General features: G+C 39.0%; 4 protein-coding genes across 4 annotated transcripts in view; all 4 read right to left on the bottom strand.

Annotated features, from left to right (window-relative positions):
* Positions 1–667: 667 nt before the first annotated feature.
* On the bottom strand, positions 668–4,662 carry mvda (mevalonate (diphospho) decarboxylase a). Its single transcript, XM_073464417.1, has 10 exons — positions 4,513–4,662; positions 4,230–4,300; positions 3,654–3,768; positions 3,428–3,565; positions 3,076–3,275; positions 2,881–2,955; positions 2,489–2,707; positions 2,129–2,244; positions 1,768–1,876; positions 668–1,317 (listed from the first exon to the last, which is right to left on the bottom strand). The coding sequence occupies exons 1-10, from the start codon at positions 4,571–4,573 to the stop codon at positions 1,237–1,239; spliced, it is 1,185 nt and encodes a 394-aa protein (XP_073320518.1). The 5' UTR covers positions 4,574–4,662; the 3' UTR covers positions 668–1,236.
* Positions 4,663–6,129: 1,467 nt separating this feature from the next.
* pdcd5 (programmed cell death 5) lies at positions 6,130–9,835 on the bottom strand. The gene is made up of 6 exons (XM_073465181.1): positions 9,665–9,835; positions 7,668–7,708; positions 7,327–7,388; positions 6,975–7,066; positions 6,808–6,879; positions 6,130–6,722 (listed from the first exon to the last, which is right to left on the bottom strand). Exons 1-6 carry the CDS (start codon positions 9,728–9,730, stop codon positions 6,675–6,677), a joined length of 381 nt encoding a protein of 126 aa, XP_073321282.1. The 5' UTR covers positions 9,731–9,835; the 3' UTR covers positions 6,130–6,674.
* Positions 9,836–10,549: 714 nt separating this feature from the next.
* On the bottom strand, positions 10,550–12,392 carry uraha (urate (5-hydroxyiso-) hydrolase a). The gene is made up of 4 exons (XM_073464444.1): positions 12,222–12,392; positions 11,194–11,333; positions 10,933–11,068; positions 10,550–10,785 (listed from the first exon to the last, which is right to left on the bottom strand). Exons 1-4 carry the CDS (start codon positions 12,273–12,275, stop codon positions 10,696–10,698), a joined length of 420 nt encoding a protein of 139 aa, XP_073320545.1. The 5' UTR covers positions 12,276–12,392; the 3' UTR covers positions 10,550–10,695.
* A 3,040-nt stretch (positions 12,393–15,432) lies between these two features.
* LOC140994284 (C-type lectin domain family 18 member A-like) overlaps positions 15,433–18,722 on the bottom strand; it is a 78,477-nt gene continuing 75,187 nt past the window's right edge. Inside the window, exons 15-17 of the mRNA XM_073463850.1 lie at positions 17,807–17,920; positions 16,502–16,659; positions 15,433–15,485 (exon numbers count right to left, since the gene is read on the bottom strand). Of these exons, the coding sequence (XP_073319951.1) occupies positions 15,447–15,485; positions 16,502–16,659; positions 17,807–17,920 (311 nt within the window). The 3' untranslated portion in view covers positions 15,433–15,446. The remainder of the gene's footprint in view (positions 15,486–16,501; positions 16,660–17,806; positions 17,921–18,722) is intronic.

The raw sequence follows: 18,722 nt of genomic DNA, 5'->3' as shown, positions 1-18,722 counted from the left end.
CGTCTGTCTCTTCAAAGCTGAAATACTTCCATATCAAGGAAGTGTCGCCTTTCTTTGTCAGTAAATCGTCCAAGGTTGCTGCTAGACCAGAGGACGCCATTTTTTCCGCACCACAATTGTAAAGTTTTACTTGGTTTTCACGTGTTGTTGTCTGTAGGCGTATACGCAGTCGCCTATACACAGTATACAGTTTTTAACGGTGCGATATGTAAGAAAATGGCCACCTCTTGAATTCACACTCAGAGCTAATAGGGAGCAGCATATCATCAAAGTAACCACCAACTGCTGTTAGCTAGTTAGTTAGCCCATTTAGTCGAGCAGCTAGCAGTCCAAACTGGGAGCCTGAAGCACTGGGAGAGTGTTAGCATGTAGGCTAGGCTTCACTGCGGGCACAGGAGTACTGGGATAGGGTTGGCTGGGTAGCATGCTAAATGTGCTTTGCCATTAATACGTAGACGTCACTCCTTCACATTTGTTACGCTGTGAATGTTTTCAACTGTAATTCTTACATACTGCACCTTTAAAGTCAACAACACTGAGTGGACCATGGAATTTTTTTATTGTATTATCCTTCTGTCATTCTTTGCGTCTGTCCCTGAGGGAAACAAACTTACAAAAGCTACTGGAATCTGGGCATGGTAAAAGAAAACTCAAAGAAACAATCATATTGACTAAAATATATTTTATTTAGTATCACAGAATAAAATTCACATCAATTAAGTGTGTGCTTTCTGTCTGACATGTTTTCATGAGATGAAAAATGAAAACATACTTAAGTAAACATAATTAATGCACCCTCCTTAAACACAGTCAGAGAGCAGAGGATCAACTGTATTCATGACTCAGTGCACTGATACTTCGTCCTTTTAGGTACTTTTCTTCTTCTCTTTTCACTGAGACATTACAGAACCAGGTCTTTTACTCTGCCTTTTCATAGCACTGAGATCAGGGTTTGTATGCAAATTGGGATTCTTACGGTTGTTGTTTGCTTTCAACCGTAGCCAGGCTGCTAAATATAAAAAGGTATCTGCCAGAGAAATCTACTACAAGAACAAGCAAGAATATCAAGTGATGAAGAGATGAGAGACACACCAGTACAGTTTGATAATTAAAGGAGGATGGAACGGAAGCTGCCTGTTGTCGCTGTGATTTGTAAAAACCTATGTGACTAATGCACATTTGATCTCGGCTTTATCACTGCTCAGTAGAACTTTGTCCGTTCAGAGCTTCACTGCATCAGACAGTTTCCTTGGGCAAACCATCAGATCCAAGTAGATGCTGAGCGGGATCCTCCACAACACGAGGGCCTGGTCCAGCCTTGAACACAAAACAAAAAGAGGTCATGTCACTGACTAATGCAAAAGATCAGACTCATCCTCTGTGAGTGTGTTATGATCTTCAAATGCATCTACTTTAAAAGCTTGCCCTAATAAATTATAACCTACATAAATAGTGTTGTTAGTGAAACGTTTGAACACTTTATTAACCTGAGTGTAACATCAGTAAAGCATGTGAACTACCGTGTGCCACACTTTTTAACTGAAGGAGTGCAACACAATGTTACATAAAAGGAAATGTGGACATAAATCTAAACTTGTCGCGCAATCTGCTGATTAATATATTACATCTTTCTAGCTTATATTGTGCTGCCTTAGGATAGACACACCAACACATATAAATCACCAACAGATAACATTGATTTTCAGCTGCTGTTTAAAGTAAACTGATAAAGGAACTGGGCTACAGAGTGATTACATCTGTGTGTACCTTTGTACTAATAACGTAGCTTATTCCCTTTGGCATTGGCTCCAGTCCAATAGCTTGTTTCAGCTCCTCGGAAAGGGAAGCACTCTTAACTGGAAGACCCTTAATAAACCTGCAGAGAATGAAGAAACAATCAGTGAGTCATCCCAAAGAGGCTGAGAGACACACCTCAATAAACAACAGTGTAAAACAGCTTCTATGGAGCCAAAAAACATCCATCTATAGTTGTGTATTTATGGTAGCCTATAAATGTATTTATATAAATTAAATATATTTTTAGATAAATTAAGTAGTTTGCATTTAAGCATAATTTTGCATAAGACTAGGCACTAAAGCTAAATAAGTAAGGTAGCTATTCACTCACTGTCCTCCGTTGGTCTCTGGGGGGAAGAAGTGTTGAACCACCCGAACAAACTCAGGAACATGCTGCTGCAGAATAAAGATCACAGCATTGGGTCCTGCATCAAACGTGTAGGTCACCTGGAAGGAAACAAAGATAGAAATGTAAAGAGGGAGGGTGTTTCTGTTCCCCGGTTTAAAAACCACCGCACAAGTTTCACATCTTCATTACACCAGCTCGGAAACCCAGCTGCATGAACTGAGACACATTTCTAACGCAAGAGAAAAATGAACAAACAGAAAGCAGGATTAAACCACAGCCAATAGGACTGCTAAATAGATATTTTCTGCTCTTTCACAGCAACAGAAGTGTAAAGTTGCTCACCCTTGTCTCCCCGTAGTGTCTGTTATACCGATGTACCAAATTGATGACCTGTTGAGACACACTGTTGAGGTAGAAGATGGGAGGGTATGTGTCAAGGCAGGTGGCATGGAACTGGTTACTGTCCTTCATGGTTAGTTCAGCAAATGCAGCAAAGTCCTTTCTTCGCACCGCCTCAATCATCTCTACCATCCGGCCTGGGACGACAGACTCAGCCCGGTGCTAAACACACACACACACATGCACACATTGAAAAGATTGACATAGACCCTCTGATGAGTAACAGTAAGTTAGCTTTAAATGCAATGTAAATGAACATAATCTCCACTTTTAACAGAGAGTAAGTCAGCAGTACATAGTCAGTACAATGAAAAAAGTGAGTTTGAAAAACTTACCTTTAAGAGACAGCTTGTTTGTACACTGGTTTGCATCCCAGAGGTGCTGCCCACTGGCTTCCTCTCAGCACTGGCCTGTGACAAAGTACATTAATAAGCTTATTGGATTTTTTTTTACCATCTTGAATAAAAAAGTGCATTTTGAGCCACGATATTGTCATTTATACAAAACACAACACACAAATCCTGACCTACCACAAGCACAAGGATTCTGAGCTCAGGCCAGTGAGTCTCTGGCTCCACCTGCTGGGCTATACTGTCCTTGCCATCGTCTTTCTGTCCCATGATCCACTGGACAAACCCTCCATAAATACTCCGGCATGCGCTGCCTGAGCCCTGTCGAGCAATGCCAGACAACTCCCCCTCTACACCGAACACCCGGGCCAGAGTGTAAACTACAGCACAGGCACAAAAGAGGGAGTAAGAGAGGAGACTGGATCAAATATGAGATAGATATTGTATATTGAAGAATGTGCACTAATAGGCAAAACATTTGTACTCTAGAGTCCTTAGTGTCATCTCAGTCATGCACTAAAACAGAGCTCACCTAGACAAGCGAATCCAGCCGCTGAGGAGGCGAGGCCAGCAGCAGTGGGGAAGTTGTTAACAGAGCAGATGTGGACTTTGTGAGACAAATCCAAACTGGGGTCCCCGTCATTACGTCTCTTCCTTGCTAATCGTCGAACTAAATACAGAACACAGAAAAAAATTACTTAGTTACCTTCAATCCCTCTTACATAGTTTTTGGGGGAAATAAAACAGACAGCGCTCACTCTCTCTCAGGCAGGACTGTAGTCTTGGATGGGTTATATCCTCCTCTTTGCCATTGAGCCATATTCGATCTTCCTGAAATGATCTGCTGGTTGCGACTGTTGTGGTTGTTTTCAGCTTAACAGATGGAGGAAGACAAGGCAGATGTGTGTCAAAGTGCATGTCATTAATACAATGCCAGATGTGAAGCCTCATATGTGCACATCACATATGCTGTATATATGTTACCCATCATCCAGCCTCAATTCAAGGCCAAAGTCAATATTTCTACGATCTTGTAATGTTTCTGTTTCAATTAAAAAAAAAAAAACCTGCAACCATTAATTATACTATTGTTGGTAGCCCTAATGCACAGTGAATATAAATATTTAAGGACTGATCATCTGAACTGACGCTATCAACACAAATAAATCACGACAAGCCAAACTGAATTAGCTTCCTTCTACACTTTTATTCACTCAGTCTTTACATGATGGCAGGAAAACACAGCTGTACCTCACTTTAGCAGCTCTGGACAGGAACTATAACACTTGGAAAAGCACATTTAGAAAGCTGATTGATGATAATGCAGTTATTACCTGGTCTTGATGCAGTGTGACACTCAGAGATGAGTTAATGGGTAGGATTAATTCTTCATCTCTCTTCCCCCCTGAAAGGTAAGAAAGTTTTATACACACTTCATGACTGCAGTATGAGCTCAACACTAAATTCACTCATTCAATGCCCAGTATTCAGAGAGAAAGACAACACAAGTCACCATACAAGGAACACATGTATTGACGATTAGACAGGATTTAGCTTCCCTTGAGTTCAAAAGCTACAAACCTAACGTGACTACAAGAGGCTAAACATGATACTTACAGTATTTTATGACAGCTATATTCACAGGAGCGGTGCATGTCGCTATCTTCGGCTTGTCCATACTCTCCTCAGACGTTGCTGTGTATGGAAACCGATTTTTTTAATTAATAAAACTACCTGAATATCCTGAAATACCCTCTACAAGGCTACTCTGTGTTTAGCAGTGTCAGTTTAGCTAACACTACTCAACCTCACTACGGTGCTTCATCGAGGTCTCTCTCCATTGGCTGGTGGTGAACACATGGCTAACCCCGCCACCAATCACAGCCCAGACGTTTGGATCAAGCAGTCGGAATAGCCAATGAGAGGTCATCTGACCACGCTCGTGCGAAAATGGGGCAATGACAGAGACCATCCCACAACAAGATGATATGAAATGAAAATAGTTTATAAAATCCTGACAACAGCCCAGGAAAAGTGAATGATAATTGGATCATTTAAATTAAAAAACAAAACATTTATTGTAAATGATGAAAGCTGCAGTAAGATAAGTACACGTAAACAATTTAAATTCAGTGTGATGGTGGTTGAAAGTAGTACTATAGTAGTGCACTTCAGCACAATTTTGAGGTAATCATACTTAAACATTTCCATTTCATATATTTTACACTAATTAATGATACTTATTAATTAATTAATGGAGCTTATTGCTCCACTACATTCATTTGACAGACACACTGGTTATACATGCCACATTTGATGACCTTATGACATAGAAAGCTATGCATTAAACTAAAAAGCAATATACACAGTCAAAATAAGCTTGAAAACCATTCCAGTGACATAATAAGTCTAAATTCAGTACTTTGAGTATATATTGTGGATAATACTTTCACTTTTAATGAAGCATTCTTTTTAAAAATGCAGGACCTTTGTCATTGAATGTTTTCTGAGTGGTATTGTTAGCTTCATTTAAGTAAAGGATCTGAAAACTATTTCCACCAATGGTGATGAGGAAATTATTTAGCCACTTACTACTACTTTTCATATATAATCAGATGTCTGTCCTCTTTAACTTGGCATTGCAGGACCCCAAAAGTGCAAAGCAATAAGGTTAGCATTATAAGTGGTAATAACATATGGCTAAATTGTACATCAGTGTTAGTAAAAATGAATACGACTGTAAAGCTCTGCCCGCTGCAGCAAATTCAAAGCAATGCAATGGTTTTAAACTGTTCCATTGGTTTATTCCACTGTGGCAAGTGTTGGCTGTGGAAACAAAGTGTTATTGGACTTGACACAGAGCAAATCATGTTTCTCCTCCATGCTTTTTATTTCAAAAGTAGTTGGATACATTTGAGAATCTGTTAACTGTTGTTTGAAATCCAAAACATGAGATTGTTGATTCCCCCCCCCCCCCCAAAAAAAAAAGTAAGCCATCCATAAAGTAACAAAGTGAGTCAACATTTTCTCTGATGGCGAGGATACTGTGTGATGATGCTGCAAAGTTTCGTTTTCTTGCGTTGAACATATTCACAGCTGTGGTAATTGTGTGCCCTGACCCAATGGAATTATTACGTGTGAAAACCCAAAATGGAAACCTTTTCTAAATTGTTGAATGCAATATTCATTTAATAACAGATCATTTCAGTAATGTTTCACTAGAAAAAACAAACATTTGAATTTAAGGCCTTTTTTTAATTATTTTTTTATGTAAACTTTTGAAGTACATGTCAGCAAAAAGAAAATATGCAAGTGCAACATCCAGAGCTAATGGGATGCTGGCCTTGAATACAGAACAATGTATTATATCCACAGAGCAGTCTAGATAAAATGTACCAGCAGCAGTACATTTTTCACTTTATCTAGCTTCTTGTGTTTGAAGAACAAAAGTCAACCATGGTGAAAAAAGAGTAACCACTAAGAGGGAGTAGAGGAGTCAAACAGTGTCATAAATTGCCAGGGGTACAACACAAGCACATTTGTAGAAACTCGATAACAAAGGAACACCTTATTTGACACTGTGTGTATTGTACTCCCCACCACTTATGCACCAATGTAAACCCCAATTTGTTGCTCTTCCCTCTTGGTATGTAGTTTCCAGAGACACACAGAAGCTAGTGTGGCATCCCAGGATTCAGCTAGTCAAAGATGCTATCAGAGTCCCAGTAAAGCAAATCCCGCTGCCTTTTCTTGGTGCGTTCCGAGGGTCCAGTTAGGAGTTAGTAATCATCCTCATCATCTGAGTCCATCACCCTCCGTCTGTTGAACTGACAAGAAGAGAACACAAGTGCTGTAAGATGGACAAGTGACTGATTATGAATCAAACATAGGTGACACTTCAGTGAAACTTACTGTGACAGTCGTCTTCTTCTCCGTTTGCTGACTGACTTTTTCCAGAATCTCAATCAAGCCCGCCTCTGAAATCTGACAAAAGACAAAATCCAGTCATCGCACTGCTGGCACGAGGAAGAACATCGACAACATTAGTGTGTCGAGGCATCAGAGCTACATTTTCTTACCTTTCCTCCTAACTTCCCAAAACGAGCCATTTGAATGAGATAGTTTTCGACTGCATTGGCCTTCTCAGGCTTCACCAAAGCAAGATTGCTCACTGAAAAAAAGGAAATTAAATTTATCACATTGTGTTCACGTGTTATGGGTATTTACAAGTACATCATAACCTATTCATCACACAGTATAGTGTCAACGGAACACTGGATGCTTATTCAAAACTGATAGAGGGGACTTAGAGTTCTTAATAAATCCTAATAAATATTATATATTTTAAATAATGTATTTTGGTTCAACAAGAGCATGATTCATTTCCAAAGGGATCGACAGGGTAAACAATGAAAATGAGAACACACTTACATCTGGCACGGGCAGACTGGTCAAGAACTTGAGCCAATATAGAGTTCCTCATGTCTGTTTCTCTGTGAATAAGAATTAACAATATTACCACGTCAGTACTACCTGCTACGGTTTGGATCTAGAACTAAGACCAAGTAAAGGAAAACAGGAAGACACATTTATTAAACTCTCAAGCCATCAGAACATGGGCTTTGTCCCACAGCTCCACTGACATTTTAAAATGACAGCTAGTGTTCATAACTTTGTTTTCAATCTTCTTTAGTTGATTCAAAAAGAAACTGTACTGTATATAAGTATATATTTTTCAGTAGTAAGCTTTTAAATGAATAATAACACCTTACCTTTGTTTGGCCTCCTCTCCTTGCTGATTATTAGAAGAATCCTGAAAGAAAATGTGAGACAGAACCATCACATATATGTTGAATTTGTGCATTCAACTAATTACTAGATGTATAACCTCATAAAGGAAAGACATTTTAACACTAGCAAATATCCCTTAACGTTGGAACAGCTGGAGCCAAGTGACATCTCTATACTCATGTCTAGAGATGTCACTTGTGAGATGTCAGTTGTACTATATTTTAGTTAAAGTCACCAACATCTATCGACTTTGTCCATAATGTCCATATATAGATGTATAAGCTGTATCTTGCTAATGTCGCTGCTATCATAATGCACAATATTGTTTACCTTTTAAAAACATTTACGTTTGAACATTGAAAAATGTTCTACAAGTGTATTGTCGTATTTTGATGTGTTGTATTTGGGTGTTTAGGACACCTTATTACTAGTCTGCTTTCAGAAAAAGTTTAGTGATTGCCCTTACATTCATATGTCTAGTATTTAGTTGTAGTTTAGTACCTAGTTATTTTCTAAATAATGTTTGTATGCATGTGTATTATACGTATATTAGATTGTTTTCCACAAACAAAATAAAACAAATTGTATTCTGTTTTTCACAGAAATTTTGACACACCCTGATAAAATTTTTTTTACAAATACTGAAACCAATTCTGATATAAAGTCTGTGGAAGTTTTTGGTTTGGAAATGAAGGGAACAAGAGCCCTAAAGCACAACCAGTACTTATGATTGAGTGATTATTGAGGAAGATACTAATCAGTTCTAACAGTTTATAAGATCCTATAACACTATATCAGCTAAAATAAATGTTTAAACATAAGTGTATAATATATGATATCTTTTTTCATACAGATCGCTTATATGAAGTCATTAAGTACTTGATTGAGATATACACTACTCAATATTAGTTAGGGATATTGGGATATGGCTGCATATATGCAATACAAGTCAAATGAAATGTGTTGCATTATTTTCGGCGAAGAAAAATATTTACAAAACACAAAACAAAAATTCAGATATGTTACAGAATAAACAATCAAGTGAAACACTAAACTATCCCAATATCTCTAACTCATTTTGAGTAGTGTATAGTGGGCTGTCCACTGAGTTGGACATGTATAAAGTACAAAAATACCTTGTCAGTACTCTCTGGTGGGCTAAACTATGTAATGGTGACACCATTTCCAAATTACCTCCAATACATCTTTGGCCTGTCTGTTCTGCAGTGTCTTGTTACTCAGCTGTCACTACATAGGCTGATAACAGTTTATCTACGATGAGCTAATATCGTTCAAAATAGTGGCCCAGCCAATTCATCGATCAGAGATCTGCTGAGCAGTGTGTGTATTGTGTAAGATTTAGGTCCACTAACATAACAAGTTAAACCCTGACAGCACTGATTTAACAATCTGCGTCAAGAAAGCTAGATCTTTCCACTTTACTCATAAAGGATACCATATCATGGCTTTGTATGGACTAGTATGCTGCCATGTAACACCAGTAGATACCATTTAGTTCATGTATGTGTTCATTATGAAGTACAGAAATACTTATGTTTAAGACACTACCCTGCCTTTGTCACATCAGAAAAAAATTCAACACCAACTGAGCTTACCAATCTACTAATATCTACTTATGAATATGGTCATAGGTACATATTTTTACGACTCTCTCATTTTTACAACACGTTTGCTTTGCTAACGCTGTCATTATCAGAGGGGTGTGAGCTGACACAAAGCTAGCAGTGCCAGTGAGGTGATGCTGGCTATTGCTGTGATTCTTCTCGCTAACTCCTGAGTTAATTACACCTATTTTACATCAGCTACGGCTCTCGCATTTGAGCTATATATATTCCGAGGCACAGTTTAGTTGACCTGTGGCGACTGGTTTAGCCACACTAGCTAGCAGCAGACTGAACTCAGCATCTCCTTATAAGGCGGCCGCAAACACGCTTCCGAGCTCATGTTTTGTTCTCACCCCGTGCTTTGCCTGAAGTTCCGCCATTCTTTGCCGCCTAATTGCGTCCAGTTCGTCGTCCGCCATGGTTTACTCAGGTAATAGATCCCCCAAAAGGCTGAAAAATGATGTGGTAACGTAATATAACGCACCCTAAACTCCCATCAGAACAAGGCCCTACCGAGCTCAGGGGAGAGCAATCGACATGTGATAAACCGATCTGACACTCAGGCTGAAGCAATCGAGCGCAGAGGGAGAAAGGATCACAAAGAAGAGAAAGTTGTGACATGTATGAGTTTGTCGAAATATGACTTTTTTCATATTATAGAGCGATTTATGTAATATTTTTTGACAGATGTTAAGAATGGGATTGGCCTTACAAGTGCACTGTGTAGTTTTGGACAATAAATTCTAACTCAGAAGAGTAATATTTTAAATATTAATTAGGTAATAATAATAAAGCCGATTAATTTATCTCCATAACTGAATAATCAAGCCCTCCTCAGAGAAGAATAAGGTCGACACGACAATGCTGGAAGCTAGAAAGGTGGCTTCTAGGAAGGGTCCTGCAAATATATACAAAGTAAAACAGTATGAAATTGAGTTGTCCTTTGGCTTGTTTGTTTACTCAGTTTCATGAAAATCAGTCAATGCAGATTTTTGACTTCTGTTCATTTCCCCAAACTATATAGTGCACCTTTAAAAATGTCAGGTAGCTATTAACAGAGCTGTGTGGGCGCTTCTTTTAGAGAACAGAGTACACTTAATAGCATTTATTCAATAGTTTGTATACAAGATGTGAACTTCACTCAGTTACGGAAAGAGAGATGGTGCTTTGAAAAAAGTTAATCAGATGGATTCACATGCATGCTTACAAAAAGAAAAACACATTTGACAATAAACAACTCAGGTTTCAGTTTAATGTTTAATTGCAAACAAGTTATATTGATTATAACATCATTATTCAAAAGAGTAATTCAAGTGGAGCTGGACAGTTCAGCTTGTCAAGAGATGGATGCTCTGTGCCTCAGGAGCATCATCACACCTGCTCTCTAGCTTCCTCTGTATGTACTATAAGAGAAACGACTCAGGAGCAAGGGAATGTGGTACTTTTGGCCAGGGTTGTTTATAGTGAAGACAATCTGCATCAAAACAACAGACATAAAAGAGGGTTGTCAGTATCATCACAGGTTAAATGAGGACACAAATTCACGAGTAAAGCAGCAGCAGCAGCAGCCTGAGAATGGAAGTTGAGGATGTCAACATGTGAAGACGTAACAGTTCCTCACCTCAACATACGGGTAAAAGCACGTCTCTCCTAAACTCTCCCAGTACTGAGCAGTCTCAAAACGAATTCTATACACTCCAGGTGTAAACGTTTGTTTTGTGATGAGTCCTGGGCAACGTCCATCATCATTAGTGGTCCTGTTGAGACACAATGTGGTTAAGATCTACCCGGAAAGATGTCCAGTAGTGATATTTAAGCTTTTAATACGTTGTTACTATGTGTTTGATATTTTGTATATTTCCTGTCGTCCTCTGGTTTTTACCCAGTGGTTATCAAACTCCAGACATTAGTCGAGGGGTCTAGGCGACAAAGACTGAGGGCCATGTTTGAGCCAGGGACGCCCATCCCAGTGTTCAGCACATGGGTGGTCAGAGGACTAGGTGAGCCTGCCATTGCTGTGATCTACAAAACAAGGAAGCAAGACTATAAATGGATCATCTTAAATCTGAAAGAACAAATCAGACCGCAATATTAAAAACTCTGCTGTTGACTATTGGCAAAAACATATTTATAGTTCAAACAATGTTTAATTATTGTTGGCAGTTTATTCCAACTTAGCAAGATACAGTAAAAACATTACTTAACAAAAATTACTTAATCCTATACCGTATAGGACAGCTCTATCAAAGTTTTCAAACAATTACTGTGGTATAAACTAAAACTTGGCCTGGAGGAGTATTTTTGACATGTATATGCATTTTAATACTGTGCTCCTGATCAAAAGTTAGGCATTTAAAGAAAAACCTTCAAAACTGGAATATATAGAAACAATGAATTTATATGGGAGTTATTTAGGTGCACAAAGTGAACATTTGCTTCCGAACAACATTGATAAAACTGCTGATTTCTTTCATTTATTGTAAATTGAAATATTGAATAAAAAATAACATGCATATTCTATAAACAAGGTGTAATACTCAATACTAATCAATACCAAGTCTAAATCCTGGGTATGTAATTACATTTACTAGCTATGGTACAATGTAGTTGTTAGTAAGTAGAAACTCTTGATTTAGACTTTTGAATTAAGTTCCTAATTTGAACAATATTAAATGAAATGATTTTTTATTTCACAATCTGAACTATTGACCACTTTACTTGTAGCTTCTCTCACTTCTCACAAAATATCTCCACAGCCAGAGTTCATGTATACATAGTTATACATGACTAACTTTGTAATATGGTGCAATGCAACATATTGCACATGTAACACTTTATCACTTAACAAGTGGTCTTTTGAATCAAAAACGTCATAATTCATTTAATATTCAATGTAAGTTTGGTGCTTACCTTATTTTCAGGCAAAATATGACCCTTGAGTTGCTGCAGCCTGTATGCACTCATGTGCAATGATGTGTAAAATCCAAACCGGATCAGCAGTTTTAACCAATAAATTCAATTTTATGGTTTATTTAACGGCATCAGGTTTTTGTCACATTGCTATCTGGCAGTTCACAGTGGTCACTGTCCTATTCGGTATGACATTCAGTACACATGTGCTTATCCTTTTGTCAACAGAAGACTCGTTGTGCAAGAGCTCCTTTTGTCACACTTTGAACTATGTGGAAATGGATGATCAAGTGAAGGCAGAGGAATTTAATGAAAGGAGTTAAAAGGAAGCCTGTTTTATTCACAAGTTTGGCTGCTGGGTTAATGAACCCTGAATACACAACCCACAACTTCCTGCTTGAATTCCACAAAAAATCAGATGCCACACGTGCTGTGATGCTTCCGCCAAATGTAACATTACAGGGATCTTTTAGAGCTAAACATTGACAACAAGCTCAGTTAATAAATTAAACAATGCTGAGAGTTACAGCAGACTGCCATGCTTTGATTCCCTGTGATTTTAATGATAGAAAATATCATAACCTCATCATTTTATACTATTAGACATTTGTGTAAAATGTTGTCATATTAATTGTTGAGCCCAAGATGTGTTTTGTAAGGTCACAGTGACCTTGATCTTTGAAAATGATCTTCTATTTCTGATCATGCTTTGTTGACTGAGAATGGTCTCATCAAGTAACTACAATCCCCCATATTTAGATTGTGTTTCTGCTTGCTTATTAATCAGTCACATTGTTACTGATGCGAGTAAATTTATGCCATGATACAGTCATTACCGAGACTCCGTAGTATTTAATTTTATCCCATGTACTTCATTTTTGTGTTTCTACTATTTTTAGATAAAAAAAAAAGTCTGTAACATGATTTATAGGACACTTCTGTGGCATGATTTTGGGAGGACTGTCGTATCTTTTCTTCTTCTTTGAATCCCAGTCTGCATACAAATCTATCTCTTTATCTGTTTTTGTGCTGGCTGTCATGTTGGGTGGAAACTGATGCATTCTGAGTTGGGGTATAGTTGGTGGTTTCCTTCTTCACCAGGCACACGGTGTGGATGATACTGTGCACAATTTAGCCTGAGGGCCCAACTGACCTTTCGTCCAACCATCCATGCACTGAGGAAAATGTTGTGGGTTCAAAGACAATGCGATCACATAATCTAGCAGTCCACTCTGCAAAGTCTGCAAGCAAAGTGATATTTACCACGATCCGTTTCCTCTGTTCTGTGTATGTATTGTATTCTTGTATGATTTTTTCTTTCACTCTTTTCCTTTGTGTGTATCATGGTCTTCCAGAATAAAAACACACTCACACGAACTGTATTTATACTCAATATGAAAATACTTTTACTACTGTGACAATGAGTATTTCCACTTGGCTTATCTTAAGAATGCAAACAAAAACATTTAACACCATAAGAATTATAATAACATCGTTGTTTTCTTTAAAAAACATATGAGTAGTCCTAAAGCAAGAATAAAATCAGACAGTTCAACAATTACAGTAAAGTTTACAATAATACACAATATTACACACTGACCTGGGCCTTTGCATGTCTCAAAGTGCCAAATACATGGTGGAAGAGAGTTGTAACACTTGGTACGACATATCAAGGTCATTTGTAGAATATTTCTTTCAGAGAGTCACACACACAGATGTAACACACCGATGAAAACAACCTGCTTCTCTTCTGAATCAGCAGTTTGACCATTCAGACTCTCAAGGATCACTGTGATTTCATTTGAATTGCTAAGTACTGATATCTTAGAAGTATATAATAAAATGAGCCGAGAGTTGATAAAAAGCCCTCTTGAAGGATCAAATTTGTCAGATTCTTCAAAATACTTTGAGATCCACTGAGGGGGTTTTAATTTAACAGTGCATGCACACAATATTCCAGTTGTAGCCTTATTCTGAAATGCTAATAATATTTAGGTAAGAGGTTTACACCGTTTATAACCGTCCATGCTATCTTAAATGTGTAATTTGTAGAATATTGCCAGAATTTGAAGGTAGTCCAAAAACAAAGGTGGCAGCATATCACCAGAGTTACCAATGACTGCTGCTCTTTGCTAGCTATCCTTGGCTGTAGTTAGCTACAATAAGCTAATTAGCTCATGGCTCAGTTAGCTGTGGAGCCACTGGCCCTAGAGTTTGTCTGGAAGAGAGGAATGTGAATTCAGAAGGTGTACAGTTGTATTTTTCTGTTTAGTAAGGAAAACAGAAGAGTGTGTGTTTTTTTTTGACATTTTGTGAGTTCATTTTTATCATTTATGATGCTAACAGCTGGAACTACAGGGGGTATCGGACTATGACCTCTCGCCGGTATTATGAAAAAGGATGCGCTAAGTGGCTAGCATGCTAACTTCAGTAGACATCTCAGCAACACAGTACATACAGTACACGTCTTTGACACATCAGCGCTGTTGTTTCTTCACACTCTATTGATAGTGTTAGTTCATTTTTTGAATGTTTTAAACTAAAATTCTGGTCATATTTTACAAATTACTCCTTTAAAGATTCCTCATAAACAGAAATCCAACACTTCCTTGAATGTTGTTTCCTTTTGCCGTTTCTTTCCCGGGAGTAAAAGTGGTGAAGAAGCCGAGACATTATAGCACCTCCAGCTAAACATAAATGATTACTGCATGTATAGTCTGATACTGACATATGCTGCCTGTTTCAGTGGGAGGCTTTTAATTTGAAAAGGATAAACTGGTAAGCTGCTTACATAATGTTTTAATCAGAGAGCTCTATTGTCTCATTTGGATTAATACAGCAATATGTGGATTAATACTGGAATATTTGTGTTCGTGCAAACCCACTGCTTAGGCAGGATTATAAAAAGTTTAATTTACCACCGTGCTTCCAGGTGTCCTTTATAATTACTCTCTGGATAAGATCCCTCTCTCTCGGAGTCCGACAAAACAAATTCTTCTCAATCATGTGCACATTCTTGCTGTGCACGTCACGTGTGTCAGTGTTTTTGTTCCACTTCAAAGTGTGATCACTGTGATACAATTAAATGCATTGTGTTATCTGATATGTACACCCTGTTGGAGGGAAGCTGAGCCTCTTATATGGGTGTTGGCTTGGTGGTGGTTGTTCTCTTCCTCCATGTTTGGCACGTAATCCACATCGTCTACGTCTTCTCATTTTCCTCCCTCATATTTCCTCCTCGGGGTCAGAGCTGTGATTGCTCATCTGTGACAGTCAGTCAGACAGACAGACAGACAGACAGACAATCAGTCAGTCAGTCAGATAGACAGACAAAGATAAAACAGAGAGACATTTCATTAAACTGCGAGCTCAGAATGACTAAGTGAAATTTAATCGTGCAAGTATAAATTGATTCCACAATACTGGAGTCTCAGCAGTAAAGTTTCCTCCACAAAGCAGAAACATCTGCTTATCTTGTCTGTGTCATTTTACAGCCTAAACATTTTTTTTTATTAAAGGAGACTTATTATGCTTTTTTTCCCTTTCCTTTAGTGTCTTATATTTGTTCTTGTGTATGTAAAAGACCTTGAAAGTTAAAAACGTCACAGTCCGCACCAACAAAAGCTCCTCTCTCCCAAAGAAAACACTGCTCCTGAAACGCCTTGTCAGTAGTCCCACCATTATTCTGTGACTTTGTGACATCACACTATGTCACCATGTCACACATTTGCATAATTGAATGCCTTGCGACTATTTGGGATGTAAAAATAACACAGCAGCTGCACAGCTGCGTTGTTGTTGTTAGCGGTCCTGGGTCAGGCATGTGTGAGCTGACCAATCACAGCAGACTGGGTATTTGGAAGGAGGGGCCTTGAAGAGACAGGAGCTGAAACAGAGCGTTTCAGAGGGGGAATACAGAGCTGCAGCACTGGACAGTATGAGAGGAGAATGTGAACCTCTTCACAGTAGTAATCCAAGATAAAATGATGGACCTGTAAATGAGCATAATATGTCTCCTTTAAAATAATCTAATTAAAGAGCATTTAAAATGGTAGTAGTTTTCCCATGTACTACGTATTGTTTTACTTTTAGACAAGTTACTATATTTTTATTGACAAAATGGGGCCCTGAAAGACAAAGAATCACTGCTTAAGACAAATTAACAAAAAGTGCAGCATCATTTTGACCTTTGTAAGTCTTAATAATATCTCCAGAAACTAGCATCATGCACTTTTTAGTCACTCCTGAACAAGAGTGCACAGACTTTGAGGTGCATTTACCGTGTGGTGGTCATCCTCAGGCTCCCTCAGGTCGGGGCTCTCCCTGTGGATTCGATGGCGGGAGCTGGGAGGAGAGAGGGAGGAGAGGGAGTGCTCGGGGCTGCTGGCAGACAGAGCGTACGGCGAGCCAGCTGGACTGTCCTCTCTCAGGGGAGACCCTATAAAACAGGAGTGAACACACGCATGAGTTTATTGAAAGCAGTTTGGTCCTGTTCCGTTTTGGACAGGAGTCTGAGGAAAATGCATGTTTACCGTGGTTCAAAGACTAAAACGTCCGCGCACATCCCACTGATTTTGTGCTGGATGACAGGCAGGAAACAAGAGTGGGAGTGACAGGACGAAGGACAGATGAGGAGATAGAGAGGAGGAAGGCGAGAGACAGCAAAGCTGAGGGACGGGGGAATCAAGTAGAGCTGGAGATAAATTAATATATGAATGAGAGCTATCAATTGCTCAAGGTCATTCAAAGTAGATAGAACACACTCATGCATACATACTTTCCTGAAAGAGTGCACATACACAGCTTTACTGCAGTAGCCACAGGACACATTCTCCTTTTAGTACACTCTTTATTTGTATACTCAGCCTGACTTCTAGGTTCATGGGTAAAGTGCTGTCTTTGTTTTCTTGGATTGAGCAAGAACGTTTTAGTGTAGCAGCGACTGAGGATTTAAATCTTAGGAAGGTGGTGAGTGGTGTGAACTGTTTCAGTTCAGGATCAGTTTAATTAAGATTCCAGTAAAAACCAATTTCCTCAGGAAGGATAATAAAGCCTTGTCTAGGCTGTTGCTCTTGTTGGCAGGTGCAGTAACTGTATTGTGTTAAAATGCCCACAGGAGGGCAGCAGCAGCTCTTCCTGCCATGTACGCTGATCTGCTGTTTTTCTCAGTCCCTCATATTCGTCAGTTTTCTGAAGCTTCATCAGTCAGTTACTTCAACTACACTGTTTGTTCAGCATGTTCCACAATCTTCTCACCACCATAAATCACGACGACCCCACTCCATTTGATCTCAGCCCTGATTCGACTTTATAAAAAGATCCTGACTGGAGGGAAATAATTGATTTGTCAGGTAAAATAGGAGTGGCTCTGGTGGTGCAGTGCATTCCAACCCCCCCGGTTTCCCTGCAGCACATATCCTGAATCATTTTGATTGGGGTTGTGACTGGTGGAGCTAATCAAGCAGAAATCGGAAAGTGGCATATCGCCGGAGACGCCTTAAAATGTTCCTGATGTGCGAATAGATTATCTATCATTCGATCTCACAGCTACCTGCCTCCACTGTCTTTGTGAATGAGTGTCTCACCTTTGTGGTCATTCCTCTGTGTGTCCATCCTGTCAAGACTGTCAAGCAGCCCATCGATCTGTGTCTTTATCAGAGTCAGCTCCTTTTTAATCACCTGCAACTCCTCCATGCCCACTGCAGGGAGAGAGAGAGGGAGAGTGTGAGAATGTAAGGGACATTGAGCATTTCTTTAGGGTTTAAACCACAGGGGATACAGCTTTAAAGGAGTAGTTAGACATATTGTTTTTTTTTCCCTTTCAGAGGGTTAGATGAGGTGATTAGTACCACTCTCATGTTTGTATGTTGACTATGAAGCTACCCCTAGCAGGTGGTTAGCTTAACTTAGTATGGGTCTGGAAACAAGGGGAAACAGCTAGCCTGGCTCTGTCCAAATGTAACAGAATCCACCTATGAGAACCTCGAAAGCGAATTAAAATGTAATATTTAATTTGTTTAACTACTGGGGTCATGTCGTCACTCTGAGGTTACCTGGCGAAGACTCTAGGGGGTCGCTGTGCCCAGCCAAAAGTAGTAAAATAACCCCCCCAAAAACCACAACCTGCAAGCCAGGCAACCTGTGCCCACCTTTATGCTAAGCTAAGCTAGCTTGTTGTTGGGTGTAGGTATGATATGTACAGATATGACAGTGGTATTAACCATGTCATCCAACTCATTTCTCAAAATGTTTATTACTTTAAAAAAATGCAACTGTGAAGAAGCAGAAGAAGAAGAAGAAGATGAAGTAGTAGAAGAAGAAGGAGCAGAAGAAGAAGAAGAAGCTGTGCACTGTTTGCATTATCTTTGATGTTATAACTTCTTGGGTAGCAGAATTAATTTGCTTTTCAGCCACTCAGGCTCACATTTAGGTGTCATGCAGCCATGGTTTGAATACAGCTAATTTTTCCAGCTGCATCGTTTCGTCTCCGCAGAGCAGCAT

Source organism: Pagrus major, chromosome 4, assembly GCF_040436345.1.
Source record: "Pagrus major chromosome 4, Pma_NU_1.0".
NCBI classification, from domain to species: Eukaryota; Metazoa; Chordata; class Actinopteri; order Spariformes; family Sparidae; genus Pagrus; species Pagrus major.
The sequence above is the reverse complement of the archived record's forward strand: the minus strand, read 5'-3'. Positions and strand labels throughout refer to the sequence as shown.